The sequence below is a fragment of the Oncorhynchus kisutch genome, linkage group LG17 (genome assembly GCF_002021735.2).
Source record: "Oncorhynchus kisutch isolate 150728-3 linkage group LG17, Okis_V2, whole genome shotgun sequence".
Lineage (NCBI taxonomy): Eukaryota > Metazoa > Chordata > Actinopteri > Salmoniformes > Salmonidae > Oncorhynchus > Oncorhynchus kisutch.
The window spans coordinates 61,946,708-61,962,264 of NC_034190.2; the positions used below are offsets into that span (position 1 = coordinate 61,946,708).

Consider the following 15,557-nt stretch of genomic DNA (forward strand, 5'->3'; position numbering starts at 1 on the left):
TGTATGATATGTTCCCGAATTACAATTCGTATTACATGTTAAGAATATGCTACACATTTTCAAAACGTATATGTTGCTAACGTTAGCTAGGCTAGGGGTTAAGGTTAGGAGTTAGGTTAAACTAAAAGGGTTAAGGTTAGCTAATATGCTAAGCAGTTGCAAAGTAGCTAATAAGTAGTAAGTAGTTGAAAAGTTGCAAAAATGCTAAAATTGTCCGTGATGAGATTCCAATGCACTAGACATTCACATTATACACCCACACATTCACACCGACCAGCCAGCCTATTTTAGTTTTTGCCTTAAGTAACCATACCAAATGTAACATATACTAATCTGAGTGTCCCAGATTTACTATGTTACATCTAGTCTATGAGACCATGCTGTGTGGTTATATATTATTACCTTATGGGCACCTGTTCCTTTTCTTTTTTGATTTTGCACTTGCAAATACTAAAATACCTGGATGTTGCTTTGTGAGCCTTTGCGCCTCACATGGAAAATAATGTAAGGGAAAGATATTTTCCCAGACATGTTAAGAGGGATTGATGTAACATGGTGCTCAACCAACCTAGTTCATTTGCTAATGAGATGTATACAGGCCTAAAGTCTTATCTGTTGCCATTTTCTTATTGTTTCCAATCTTCCAGACAACCGGTCACCCCTGTAACCATTACATTTCCCATATACTTAAGAACTTGCAAATCCAACTTAAACTGAAAGTATAATTTAGGAAACTTTTATACCGCTTTTCATTACAATTTCAAAGTGCTTTAATTGAAAAATAAAGGCATGCAATTTTGAAAAACAAAAACAAATAGTTCAATAGATAAGTGTAATAAGACACCATTGAGATAGAATGATCAATAGCCGTTTAATCACGACAAAATACCCATTATTCAGTACAGTACATATTTTTGCTTCAAAATATTTAACCTACTTGCTCCCTACCAAAGTGTTTCAGTAGCATCACCATTTATTCAATTTTTTTAGGAGGGTCTTTTGGTTTGGTTAAGTCGTCAACCTTCCTGGTCCTTTACTTGAGGTGTTTTAACTTTACTAGCATCTGCCTCGGGGGTGACAGGGATTTCAGGGTCCACTGCTTCCTTGGCAACTGTAGTTTCAGTCGCCTCAGATTCCTTGGCCACAACCGTTGCAGGGACCTCAGCTGCAGTTTCTGTGTCAACCTTTGCTGTAGTGGCCTCTGTGTTCTGGGCTACATGGGTTACTGTGGCCTCTGTCTCCTTGGTTACAGGGGTCTCAGTTTCCTGGGCAACAGAGGTTGCTGTGGTCTTAGTTTCAGAATCAGAGGCCTCCGCGACAACGGGGGTGGCCGCAGCCCCCGCGACAACGGGGGTGGCCGCGGCCTCTGTCTCCTGGGCAACAGGAACTGCTGTGGCCTCCGACTCTACTACAATGGCTTCTGAATACTTGACTGCTTCTGCAGCATCCAACTCTTGGGTGGTTTTAGTTGGAGCTGGTTCTTCTTTAATGATAGGGGCTGTGTCTACAAGTACCTCTGCTTCTGTGTCCTTGGGTACAGACACCTCTGCTGTCACATAGACCTCTACCTTAGGCACTGCTACAGTCTCTGGAACAAGAGATGCTGTAGCCTTTTCGGGCACATCCTTGATTATTTCTACCTCCTGCACCAATGGTATAGCAGTAGCAGTTTCCACAGGATCCTCCACCACTTCTGCCTCCTTGAGTGCTGGAAATGCTGCAACAGTCTCAGTGACAATGGGGGTAACACCCTCTGCCTCGTTAACTAGGGTAACTGCCTCCTCAATAATGGCAGCTGCCTCGTTAACCTTCACTGGCTCAGCTTCCGCTGCGGCCTGAGCGTTCGAGATGATGGCCTCCATGACAGGGAGCACCACTTGGATGGTGGGGACTGAATCCAGGGCCTGTGGTACAGCCTCTTGCACCAGTGTGAATCCTATTACACTCGCTGCTGCCGCCTCCTTTGGCACCACCACCCCGTGCTTACCTGCACTTTCCGCGCCCCTTTCCATGTGGAGCCAGTCCATTTTTTGCGCATGCTGATGGACAGCGTCGTCAACACGTGCATCGATCATAGCTTCTGTCAAGACGCCGTCTTCTGAGGAGTATGCAGCAGCCTGATGAGAAAACAGGGATTGAATGTTATCCTGTGTCCCGTTATCTAAAGACAACTAACTGGACAGGTCACATGTACTAACCTGCCAGGCCACACCCAGTTTAGAGATCTCACGGCCCGACATGCCCTCTGCACGAATTGCAATGTTCGAACACTTCTGGCCATAGTCAAACTGGGCCAACTTCATTCTCCTGCAGGGGGATATATGTTAGTGAAATAAACCTTCAACTCAACACACTATTGTTTCGTCAGAGCAGTCATTAGTTGAAAAATACATCTAATGAATATTGATTGTAGAGATTACCCAAATCATTATGCCACATAGATAGTGGCATTGTAGTACAAGTGGAGAATGGTGTACTCACTGTCTCCCTAATGTGGCAGGCTCCAGTACAAATCTGTCAAAGTACAGGCGCACCAGTCTCTCCCTCTCCTCCAGCCCAGGCAAGGCAAAGTTTACAATCTCATCAATACGGTCGTTGATGGCCCAGTCAAACTGCTCAGGCTGGTTACTGGCCAACACTAGCATAAACCTGGGGAGAGAGACCATGATCTTTTTAGTCAAGTCAACTTTTTCATGCACTTTCTCAAAACTCAAATAATATACATAGGAAAAAAAATCACTATGGTAACTAGCCAGTGTAAAATCACTTAAAATGAACATAGTTTTTTTATTTAGGTTGGTACCAACTTGTTGCTCTGCTCGCCAGTGCGATAAAGGAATGCGTTAAGGGTGGATCTGAGGTCCTCACTGATTGTCTCCTGCAACAAAGTCATTGATGTGATCAAAATAGCCGACATGTTGACTCTTGAAAACAGAACATGCGCTTAGTTCTGTTACTGGACTCACTGTGGATCTCTTGCGTAGGAATGCATCTGCTTCATCTACAAAAAGCAGGAGGCTACAGAAGTTGAGGCAAATGAAGAGAAATAGATTAGCAAATCTAATGGCTTTATTAGAAAATTTGTATTTTTTATTTTTACTATTGACCCACAATGGTTATTTGAATCTGACACGCACATAGATACAGTTGAAGTCGGAAGTTCACATACACTTAGGTTGGAGTCATTAAAACTTGTTTTTCAACCACTCCACAAATTTCTTGTTAACAAACTAAGGTTTTGGCAAGTCTGTTAGGACATCTACTTTGTGCATGACACAAGTAATTTATCCTTTACAGACAGATTATTTCACTTATTATTCACTGTATCACAACTCCAGTGGGTCAGAAGTTTACATACACTAAGTCGACTGTGCCTTTAAACAGCTTGGAAAATTTCAGGAAATTATGTCATGGCTTTAGAAGCTTCTGATAAATTATGTCAATTAGCCTTTGCCATTTGGAGGTGTACCTGTGGATGTATTTCAAGGCCTACCTTCAAACTCAGGGCCTCATTGCTTGACATCATGGGAAAAATCTAAAGAAATCAGCCAAGACCTCATAAAAAATATTGTAGACCACAAGTCTGGTTCGTCCTTGGGAGCAATTTCCATATGCCTGAAGGTACCACGTTCATCTGAACAAACAATAGTACGCAAGTATAAACACCATGGGACCACGCAGCCGTCATACCGCTCAGGAAGGAGACACGTTCTGTCTTCTAGAGATAAACATACTTTGGTGCGAAAAGTGCAAATCAATCCCAGAACAACAGTAAAGGACCCTGTGAAGATGCTGGAGGAAACGGGTACAAAAGTGTCTATATCCACAGTAAAACAAGTCCTATATCAACATAACCTGAAAGGCCGCTCAGCAAGTAAGAAGCCACGGCTCCAAAACCGCCATAAAAAAGCCAGACTATGGTTTGCAACTGCACATGGGGACAAAGATCGTATTTCTTTTTTTAAATTTAATTTTAAATTTTTAGAAATGTCCTCTAGTCTGATGAAACAAAAATAGAACTGTTTGGCCATAATGACCATCGTTATGTTTGGAGGAAAAAGGGGGAGGCTTGCAAGCTGAAGAACCATCCCAACCGTGAAGCACAGGGGTGGCAGCACCATGTTGTGGGGGTGCTTTGCTGCAGGAGGGACTGGTGCACTTCACAAAATAGATGGCATCATGATGAAGTACAACTATGTGGATATATTGAAGCAACATCTCAAGACATCAGTCAGGAAGTTAAAGCTTGGTTGCAAATGGGTCTTCCAAATGGACATTGACCCCAAGCATACTTCCAAAGTTCTGGCAAAACGGCTTAAGGACAACAAAGTCAAGGTACTGGCGTGGCCATAACAAAGCCCTGCCATCAATCCTATAGAAAATGTGTGGGCAGAACTGAAAAAGCATGTGCAAGCAAGGAGGCCTAAAAACCTGACTCGGTTACACCATCTCTGTTAGGAGGAATGGGTCAAAATTCACCCAACTTATTGTGGGAAGCTTGTGGAAGGCTACCTGAAACGTTTGACCCAAGTTCAACAATTTAAAGGCAATGCTATCAAATACTAATTGAGTATGTAAACTTCTGACCCACTGGGAATGTGATGAAATAAAGAAAAGCTGAAATAAAGAATTCTCTCTACTGTTATTCTGATATTTCACATTCTTAGAATAATGTGGTGATCCTTACTGACCTAAGACAGAGAATTTTAACTAGGATTAAATGTCAGGAATTGTGAGTTTAAATGTATTTGGCTTAGGTGTATGTAAACTTCCAACTTCAACTGCAGATGATCTTTATATACACACTACCGGTGAACACCTACTCATTCAAGGGTTTTTATTTATTTATACATTGTAGAATAATAGTGAAGACAACAAAACTATGGACTCATAGAATAATTTGTAACAATAAAAGTGTTAAACAAATCCAAATATATTTTATATTTGAGATTCTTCAAACAGCCAACCTTTGCTTTCATAACAGCTTTGCACACTCTTGGCATTCTCCAAACCAGCTTCATGAGGAGGTTACCTGGAATGCATTTCAATTAACAGGTGTGCCTTCTTAAAAGTTAATTTGTGGAATCTCTTTCCTTCTTAATGCGTTTGAGCCAATCAGTTGTGTTGTGACAAAGTAGAGGGGTATACAGAAGATAGCCCTATTTGGTAAAAGACCAAGACCATATTATGGCAAGAACAGCTCAAATAGGCAAAGAGAAATGACAGTCCATCATTACTTTAAGACATGAAAGTCAGTCAATACGGAAAATTTTGATAATTAGACCGGTGGAAATGTGTCCTTTGGTCTGGAGCGCGAATTGGAGATTTTTGGTTCCAACCGCCGTGTCTTTGTGAGATGCGGTGTGGGTGAACGGATGATCTCTGAATGCATTTCCCACAGTAAAGCATGGAGAAGGTGTTATGATGTGGAGGTGCTTTGCTGGTGACAAGGTCTGTGATTTACTTAGAATTCAAGGCACACCATCAGCATAGCTACCACAGCATTCTGCAGCAATACGCCATCCCATCTGGTTTGGGCTTAGTGGGATGATAATTTGTTTTTCAACATGACAATGACCAAACACAGCTCCAGGCTGTGTAAGGGTTATTTGACCAAGAAGGAGAGTGATGGAGTGCTGCATCAGATGACCTGGCCTCCACAATCACCCGACCTCAACCATATTGAGATGGTTTGGGATGAGTTGGACCGCAAATTGAAGAAAAAGCAGCCAACAAGTGCTCAGCATATGTGGGAACTCCTTCAAGACTGTTGGAAAAGCATTCCAGGTGAAGCTGGTTGAGAGAATGCCAAGAGTGTGCAAAGCTGTCATCAAGGAAAATGTGGCAATTTGAATAATCTAAAATATATTTATATTTGTCTATTTGTTTTTGGTTACTACATGATTACATACAGTGGCAAGAAAAAGTATGTGAACCCTTTGGAATTACCTGGATTTCTGCATAAATTGGCCATAACATTTTACATGATCTTCATCTAAGTCACAACAATACACAAACAGTGTGCTTAAACTAAAAACAAACAAATTATTATATTTTTTGTCTATACTGAATACATCATTTAAACATTCACAGTGTATTTTGGAAAAAGCATGTGAAGCCCTAGGCTAATGACTTCTCCAAAAGATAATTGGAGTCAGGAGTCAGCTAACCTGAAGTCCAATCAATGAGACGAGATTGGAGATGTTGGTTAGAGCTGCCCTGCCCTATCAAAAACACTCACAAAATATGAGCTTGCTATTCACAAGAAGCATTGCTTGATGTGAACCATGCCTCAAACAAAAAAAGAGAATTCTTGACTTGCATAAAGCTGAAAAGGGTTACAAAAGTATCCCTACAAGACTTAATGTCCATCAGTCCACGGTAAGACAAATTGTCTATAAATGGAGAAAGTTCAGTACTGTTGCTACCCTATCTAGGAGTGGCCGTACTGTAAAGATGACTGCAAGAGCACAGCGCAGAATGCTCATTGAGGTTAGCTAAAGACTTACAGAAATCTCTGGAACATGCTAGCATCTCTGTTGACAAGTCTACGATATGTAAAACACTAAACAAGAATGGTGTTCATGGGAGGACACCACGGTAGAAGCCACCTCTGTCCTAAAAAAGCATTGCTGCACGTCTGAAGTTCACAAAGGAGCACCTGGATATTCCACAGCGCTACTGGCAAAATATTCTGCGGACAGATGAAACTACAGTTGAGTTGTTTGGAAGGAACACACAACACTGTGTGGAGTAAAAAAAGACAGCACACCAACATCAAAACCTCATCCCAACTGTAAAGCATGGTGGAGGGAGCATCAGAGCCTGGACAGCTTGCTATCAGTCTGATTTCCCAAGTTTATCAAGACATTTTGCAGGAGAATGTAAGGCCATTTGAAGCTCAACAGGACATCACCTAGAAGTTCGGTGATGCAACAAGACAATGACCCAAAACACAGAAGTAAATCAACAACAGAAGGCTTCCACAGAAGAAAATACGCCTTTTGAAGTGGTCCTGACCTCAACCCGAATGAGATGCTGTTGCATGACCTCAAGAGAGCAGTTCACACCAGACATTCCAAGAATATTGCTGAACTGAAACTGTTTTGTAAAGAGGGAGGGTCCAAAATTCCTTCTGACCGTTGTGCAGGTCTGATCTACAACTACAGAAAACGCCAAAAGGAGGGTCAACCAGTTATTAAATCCAAGGGTTCACATACTTTTCCCACCCTGCACTGTGAATGTTTACATGGTGTGTTCAATAAATACATAAAAACGTATATTTGTTTGTGTTATTAGTTTAAGCATACTGTGTTCGTCTTGTTATGACTTAGATGTTTTGACTTTGACAAATTTTATGACCAATTTATGCAGAAATCCAGGTAACTCCAAAGGGTTCACATACTTTTGCTTGCCACTATATTTGTTTGTTTATAGTTTTGATGTCTTCACTACTATTATACAATGTAGAAAATAGTAAAATTAAAGAAAAACCCTTGAATGAGTAGGTGCTCTAAAAACTTTTGACAGGTAGTGTATGGCTCTGATTTTACATAAACACCCATAAGATTTGTGCCAAAGAGGATCTGTACATTTAATTTTGGACATTTAACACAACACAGTGAATGAATGTCCTACCCGCGCTGGCTTGTACTGGCCCAGTCAAAGACCTTGTGCATGGCCGTCACGCCGTCACGGCCCATAGGGGCTACATCTCCACCTGTCATGATGGCATAATCCATCCCAGAATGGAGGGCCAGTTTCTGCAGGGCAACGTAACAGACCATCATTCAGTAAAATAGTGGATGCAGCAACTATTGGCTAAGTGTGACCCTGTTGACAATGGACAGCTCGTGACGACTGTACTATACACACCGGTGTAAAGTTAATAGCAAAACATTATTTTCCAGTTTTGCCACCCTGCACCTAACCAATACAATTTTGAAATGTTTTCCTTATTCTAGTAAAGTACATGCTAAACTATACTAACATGTATAGTGCATGCCATGTAATACCTTGGCAAAGAGGGTCTTGCCAGTCCCAGGGGGTCCATACATAAGGATGTTTCTATAGAGCCCCTTATTCTGTCGAGTGTTACGAGTCGCAATGGCAATGTCCCGCACACGCTCCTCCAGGGATGGCTACACAACAGAGAGAGGGCAGGAGAAATGTCAACTTAAGGGAGGTCAACTAACTTTAGCAGTGACATCAGTGTGTAGGAATATCTGCTTTTATTGTAATGTAAAGAATGATTCCATGCTGTGTATGGAACCATACTGAATGTACACTGTGTACTTACACTAAGAACTACTCCCTCCAGAGCATCCTGTGGTCTACTTCTCAGACGCTTCGTTGTCTGAAGGTAGAAAAGAGTTCAGAGTTCACATACATACAGTTAAACACTTCATACATGTATTATAATACAGTTAATATGATATTCAACCTAAAGTGCATTCTGTAGGTTGAATTCCCAAGTCGGAGGTCAAAGATCTCTCTGTGCTTTGCTCCGTTGATCATTCCCTCGATCCTGACCAGCTTCCCAGTCCCTGCCGCTGAAAAATGTCCCGACAGCATGACGCTGCCACCACCATGCTTCACCGTAGGGGGTGCCAGGTTTCCTCCAGACAGGACGCTTGGTATTCAGGCCAAAGAGTTTGATCTTGGTTTCATCAGACCAGAGAATCTTGTTTCTCATGGTCAGAGTCCTTTAGGTGCCTTTTGGCAATCTCCAAGTGGGCTGTCATGTGCCTTTTACTGAGGAGTGGCTTCAACTTGGCCACTCTACCATAAAGGCCGGATTGGTGGAGTGCTGCAGAGATGGTTGTCCTTCTGGAACGTTCTCCCATCTCCACAGATAAACTCTGGAGCTCTGTCAGAGTGACCATTGGGGAACTCTATGAAGATTCTTACTGGTTCCAAACTTTTGCCATTTAAGAATGATGGAGGCCACCGTGTTCTTGGGGACCTTCAATGCTGCAGAAATGTTTTGGTACACTTCCCCAGATCTGTGCCGAGACACAATCCAGTCTATGAGCTCTACGGACAATTCCTTCGACTTCATGGCTTGGTTTTTGCTCCGACATGCACTGTCAACTGTGGGACCTTATATAGACAGGTGTGTGTCTTTCCAAATCATGTCCAATCAATTGACTTTACAACAAGTGGACACAAATCCATTTGAAGATACATCTCAAGGATGATCAATGGAAACAGGATGCACCTGAGCCCAATTATCGAGTCTCATAGCAAAGGGGTTGAATACTTATGTAAATATGGTGTTTCTGTTTTACTTTTAATACATTTTGCCCCAAATTCTAAAAACCTGTTTTCGCTTTGTCATTATGGTGTATCATGTGTAGATTGACGAGGGAAAAAAGTAATTTAATCCATTTTAGAATAAGGCTGTAACATAACAAAATGTAGAAAAAGTCAAGGGGTCTGAATATTTTCCGAATTCACTGTATAATGGGCATCATTTTAACTACACTGAACAGAAATATAAACGCAACATGTAAAGTGTTGGTCTCATGAGCTCCATATACACAAAAAGCTTATTCTCTCAAATTTTTTGCACATTTGTTTACATCCCTGTTAGTGAGCATTTGTCCTTTGCCAAGATAATCCATCCACCTGACAGTTGTGGCATATCAAGAAGCTGATTAAACAGCATGATCATTACACAGGTGTACCTTGTGCTGGGGACAATAAAAGGCCACTCTAAAATGTGCAGTTCTCTCACACAACACTATGCCACAAATGTCTCAACCAGAGCTGTTGCCAGTTTATTTTATTTTAATTTATCTACCATAAACCGCCTCCAACGTCATTTTAGAGAATTTGTCAGTAGGTCCGACCGGCTTAAAAACCGCAGACCACGTGTAACCACGCCAGGCCAGGACCTCCACATCCGGATTTTTCACCCGAGGGATCTTCTGAGACAAGCCACCTGGACAGCTGATGAAACTGTGGGTTTGCACAACAGAAGACAGAAGAATCTCTGTACAAACTATCAGAAACCGTCTCAGGGAAACTCATCTGCGTCCCCATTGTCCTCAACAGGGTCTTGACCAGACTACAGTTCGGCGTCATAACCGACTTCTGTGGTAAAACGCTCACCTTCGATGGCCACTGACACACTGAAGTAGTGTGCTCTTTATGGATGAATCCTGGTTTCAAATGTACCGGGCAGATGGCAGACAACGTGTATAGCATTGTGTATGCGAGCGGTTTGCTGATGTCAACGTTGTGAACAGAGTGCCCCCCATGGTGGCAGTGGGGTTATGGTATGAGCAGGCATAAGCTAAGGACAACGAACACAATTGCATTTTATTGATGGCAATTTGAATGCACAGAGATACTGTGACAAGATCCTGAAGCCCATTGTCGTGCCATTCATTCGTCGCCATCACCTCCTGTTTCAGGAAGATCATGCACAGCCCCATGTCACAAGGATCTGTACACAATTCCTGGAAGGCCTGCATACTCACCAGACATGTCACCCATTGACCATGTTTGGTATGCTCTGGATCGACGTGTACAACAGCATGTTCCAGTTCCCGCCAATATCCCACAACTTTGCACAGCCATTAAAAGAGTGGGACAACATTGCACAGCCCACAGTCAACAGCCTGATCAACTCTATGTGAAGGAGATGTGTCGTGCTACATGAGGCAAATGGTGGTCACACCAGATATGGACTGGTTCTCTGATCCACGCTCCTACCTTTTTAGTTAAGGTACGTGACCAACAGAAGTATATCTGTATTCCCAGTCATGTGAAATCCAAAGATCAGGGTCAATTGACTGATTTCCTAATATGAACTGTAACTCTGTAAAATCCTTGAAATTGTTGCATGTTGTGTTTATATTTTTGTTCAGTGCACTTCAAAGAGCAGGGACAACAAATATCCCATATCAATTTGTTATGTCCTGAAAGGGAACTATTTTATCTCGTCTTTAGATACCTTAACAGGGTGTTTGATGGCCTCGGCAACAGTGATTCTGGAGGTCTCTCGAACCAGCGAAGGCTTTCCCAGACGAGCCTCTATGTAGCGCCCAATCACCCCGGTGGCGTTCCGCGCTGAATACACCCCCACTGCCAGCAGTGTGAACCCAGCCACCTGCAGGGCATTCACCAAACAGTGTGTGTCAATGACTCAGATATGGTAAGCAACCACAATGTGAAATTCAAGCTATATCGCAGCTTGTAGGGTGAAAGTGTGATAGAAGATTGGTAGTAAGGGGGAGACTTTTTACCGTGGCAGTGAGTTTATCCCAGTCGGACACAAAGGCATGGAACCCTTCCCCAAAGACTGCTCCTGCAGTCCTGAGAAAAACAAAAACATAATTATTACAGTGACTGCTCCCATTATGACTACCAAACATTCACAGCATTCCTGGGTTCTTATCCAAACATAACAGAATACTGGCTGAACAAATTAAATGTATTACATAATATGAGATGTGATAAGAATTGGAATGTATAAAGCTATTTACAACTGATTGTCTTCCACAGCCCAGTCTCAAGCTGTGACCCTCTAAAAAGCAACTGCAAGTGCAACCCGCCATTGGGCCCGACCCAATAATGGGACACTGCTGTAGAGTGTAGAAGCATTTTGACCCTTCCCATCTCACCTGATGGATTCCAGGACCGTCTGCCTGTGTTCGGCTGCTTTAAGGCGGATCTGTTCACGGATGAGGTCCGCATTCTCCCGCTCTACCTTGGCACGAGCTGCAGACTCTGCCTCTACACGAAGCAATTCGTTCTTGTGCCGCAAAGCCATTTCATGTTCAATAGTGGCTAGGTAAGAGAGTGGAACTAAAGTAAGTTCAAATATGTTTTTGACTGAGTCTGCTATTAGTAAACATACTGTGGGACTGATTTACAAAGCATTTGCACCAGTTTCTGTCAGAAGAGAACTACAGATATACTCTAAACCAGGTGTAGACAACCGCAGGCACTTCATGTTTTTGATTTACTGACCCGGAAGGCCAGCTTGGTTGAACTGATCAATTAGCTCAGTTGGTCAGGTGTGATTCCTAGACGGAACAAAATCTGGCAGTACCTGTGGCACTCCAGGAACAGAGTTGCCTACCCCTGCTGTAAACAATGACAAAAACATGAAATGGTCTCAGTTCACTATTCTTCATGTTTAATTTTCCTTGATGAAGAACAGGTGCAAATGCTTAGTAAACCTTCTCCTGTGTGTCATAATGACATGGGGAATTTTCCTGCACCTTTTCGCATAGCCTCCTGCTTTGTTACTGATTCCTCTTGCTTGCGCAAGTTCTCCTCATTGAGGGCTTGCTGCAAATACAAAACACATGCTGAACATACACTTAGCCATATTTCTCATTCTTGTCATGTTTCTATCAGCATGGGTCCCAATCGGGTATCTCTATAGCTATGGCTGAGATTCAACAGAAATCAGAACAGAGAGCTTACCTGCTGCCTGACTTGATCATCATATCTCTGTCTGGCAAGTTTGTCTTGATACTGTGCCCTCTAGAGGAAACAAGACAGAAAACACCTTTGCGCCATTTGAAGCATGAGCCAACATTAAGGATGCAATACAATAAAGACAAATAATGTACATTATCCCCATAACAACATACTTAGCGCAACACTAGATTTATTTACACTTGACTGGTAAATTACATCAGCGGAATGTAGTCAAGGACTACTTGTCAGCAACTCTCAACCACTCCCATACCGCTTGATTTTGCTTGGTCTCCTCTGTCAGTGTTTTCCGCCTTTCCTCGGCCTGGAGACGGATCTGTTCCCCCTTCAGCTGCTCCAAGGCTGCTTCATGTTCCTGTTAGTGAATGGGATTAAAGCATGTTTTCAGAGAGGAATAGGTAGTAAATTTGAAGGACAGACAACTGTTATACTTAAACCCTAATCTCATTATTCCGAGCATCATAGATGCCAAGTATATGGACCCAAAGAAAAAAATCAAGGGAGGATTGAGAGAAAGTGGATGAATATATAGAAATGAGAACCCCATGTGTTCCCGTTTTGAAATGTAGGTGACAGTACCGGAATGTCTAGGACAGGGAAGATCATAAGGCAATAGTGGATAACACTTGATTTCTTCTACAAAAACAAATGCTGCAGCTAAATAGAAGAAGGCTGACACTTGAAAACTAAAAGTAAAAAGCATGAGCTAATGCACACCCATAAATGTTTGTAGCAGTAGACTAGGTAAACTGTATTTTTTTTTCAATCAGAAAATTGCACACTTTTTATGCTCCCAACATTTCAATGGGTAAACCTCATAACCAGACATTTGAAAGTGTCCCACCTTCACTTTACTCTGATGCTCCAGCTGTACCGATTGCTCCTGCATGCGAGCCAGATCAAGCGCCTCTTTCGCATGGCCTATAGAGTTGAGGTGGAAACAAAATTAAGACACTTCAATGTCAATTGGTCACTTGATACTATGAGTTTAGATGTTCATTTGGGGAACAGGATAAATTATTTAACATTAATTGCCATTAATTCACAAATAATACCACTTTCACTGTCATGGCATACATAAGCATGCGCCAAAGTGACGTTCATGGTTAATTATAAACTGGGTGGTTCGATCCCTGAATGCTGATTGGCTGACAGACGTGGTAGATCAGACCATATACCACAGGTATAAGAAAACATGTATTTTTACTTATCTAATTACGTTGGTAACCAGTTTATAATAGCAACAAGGCACCTTGGGGGTTTGTGGTATATGGCCAACATACCACGGCTAAGGGCTGTGTCCAGGCAAAAAACAGCCCGTTGCCGTGGTATATTGGCCATATACCACTATCCCTCGTGCCTTACTGCTTAAATTTATAACCCCATATATGCAACAGCAGGTCATACGTCTATGCAGGCCACATGCTCGCTTGCAAACATCGAACGGGAATGTTATCTAGAACAAGTGGCAGGTCAGAAAACATCCCCATGAAGAACACTTTGTTCTTTCGATCACTGTCACGCCCACCAAAGCCTGTTGCAGACAGTCTTTGTTGATACAGTCGAGTCCAGTTCATTACATACATTCTATAGTTGATTCATTTTCAATTGATACTTTGTTGCAGTTGTCAGAACGGTTAATTGCTCATATTCTGCAACGATATCGTACAGTTGCATGCGATACTGAACTCACACAAAACAAAAAGGTAACTTCCGACAAGAATAAGAAGCTTTAACAAATGACATGACAATGTGATAACTATTGTACGAACGTGATCTGTCAAGTTCCCTCGCAGATTTTGCTGCTCGTTCAAGCCCGGTCGGGTCGAAGTTACTCCATTTGTCCTTGGGCTTCTCTCCGAACGATTTATCAGAAGATCCCCCTTCTCCTTCAGGGGTCTCTGCTTCATCTGTCGGGGGTTTGCTGGGCCCCCTTCCCCAGCCGAAGAGCCACGACATGATTACTCAAATGGATTCGTCTTCTAACTCCCCGTGCTGCAGTGGACTGAAGGGTCCAGTTTCTTCTGCCGCCACTATTATACACAGGACCCTAAACACCACTATAGCTCCATGTGTGTCGGGTAGACTCTTCCAAGCAAGCGCGACGTGTGGTGGGGAGGACTATATATAACATACTGCATCCTTATTGGTTACTACACTGACGAGGTTCTCTCCTGCTCGACAGCATCGGATGCTACGGTTAGCTATATTCCAAATGTCCTGAACTGCCTGAGTGTCCATTGCGCACATCACATTTTGAATAGATTAGGGACAACTTCAAAATTATGCCCCAAAAAATCAGGAAGCATAATAGAACACACTACCTATGTTAACCAACATTGCATTACATAAAAACATCAAGTACCATTGAAAGAAAAATATAAATGGTAGACGACACCATACAAGGACATTGCCAGGTGCATGAAAGCCACCCATTCCTCAAATTTCTAGACTAATTTCTAAACTTTTATCAGAGAAATGAAGCCTTGCATACACTTTCCAGTGTGTGAGCTAGATAGTAGGCAATTGGCATAACAGTCAAAAACGTATTATGCATTGGATATATGTACATTTTATCATCCACCTTGCAAAACAGTCACTTGTGCTCCAGCCAAGCAGTAACACACCTGATTCTACAAATCCAACCCAAGACCCCAACAAAAATCTGTTTTTCATTGATCTGACTTTCATCGATCTGCATGTCCAGCCCTTAGATTTTGCCTCGCAATGAAGTGTTTTACCATTTTATTTTCAGGACAAACAGGGCTACAAATAGAACACAAAACACTTTGACATAAACAGTTGCATTCATACATTTTATTGACAAATTTCAATACAATTAATAAGGTCCACCGAAGCAAAAACCTGGTGAAAATGAATTTATATGAATGTTGTAAGTACAAAACACTTTTACTCACTGGGAAACAAATATCCAACGAGTCAGTGACAACTGTGTGGAGCTTGCGACAGCAACTATGTGAGCTTATTACAGCATTATATACACAATGTCCTGGGATTTCCTATGATATTCTATAACCCCTTTATCTTCCAGCGAGTCTTGTGTAACTTGTGAGCGTCATAGAGCAAAACATTTTAAA

The 15,557-nt window shown here is 42.2% G+C and overlaps 1 protein-coding gene across 1 annotated transcript; it reads right to left on the reverse strand.

Annotated features, from left to right (window-relative positions):
* Nucleotides 1-852: 852 nt before the first annotated feature.
* LOC109908060 (ATPase family AAA domain-containing protein 3) lies at nt 853-14,572 on the reverse strand. The gene is made up of 16 exons (XM_020506483.1): nt 14,232-14,572; nt 13,304-13,380; nt 12,713-12,814; nt 12,445-12,504; nt 12,237-12,306; nt 11,634-11,799; nt 11,256-11,325; nt 10,964-11,119; nt 8,300-8,356; nt 8,016-8,141; nt 7,639-7,763; nt 2,967-3,018; nt 2,808-2,878; nt 2,482-2,649; nt 2,199-2,307; nt 853-2,117 (listed from the first exon to the last, which is right to left on the reverse strand). Exons 1-16 carry the CDS (start codon nt 14,416-14,418, stop codon nt 1,017-1,019), a joined length of 2,697 nt encoding a protein of 898 aa, XP_020362072.1. The 5' UTR covers nt 14,419-14,572; the 3' UTR covers nt 853-1,016.
* Between the last annotated feature and the right edge of the window lie 985 nt (nt 14,573-15,557).

Excerpts from the sequence above, each read along its gene's own strand:
- LOC109908060 (XM_020506483.1), bottom strand. The coding sequence starts at position 14,418 with ATGTCGTGGCTCTTCGGCTGGGGAAGGGGGCCCAGCAAACCCCCGACA. Across the intron at positions 11,120-11,255 it reads GGGATAAACTCACTGCCACG|GTGGCTGGGTTCACACTGCT; the intron begins GTAAAAAGTCTC and ends AATGCCCTGCAG. Across the intron at positions 3,019-7,638 it reads GCCAGTACAAGCCAGCGCGG|CCTCCTGCTTTTTGTAGATG; the intron begins GTAGGACATTCA and ends CAACTTCTGTAG.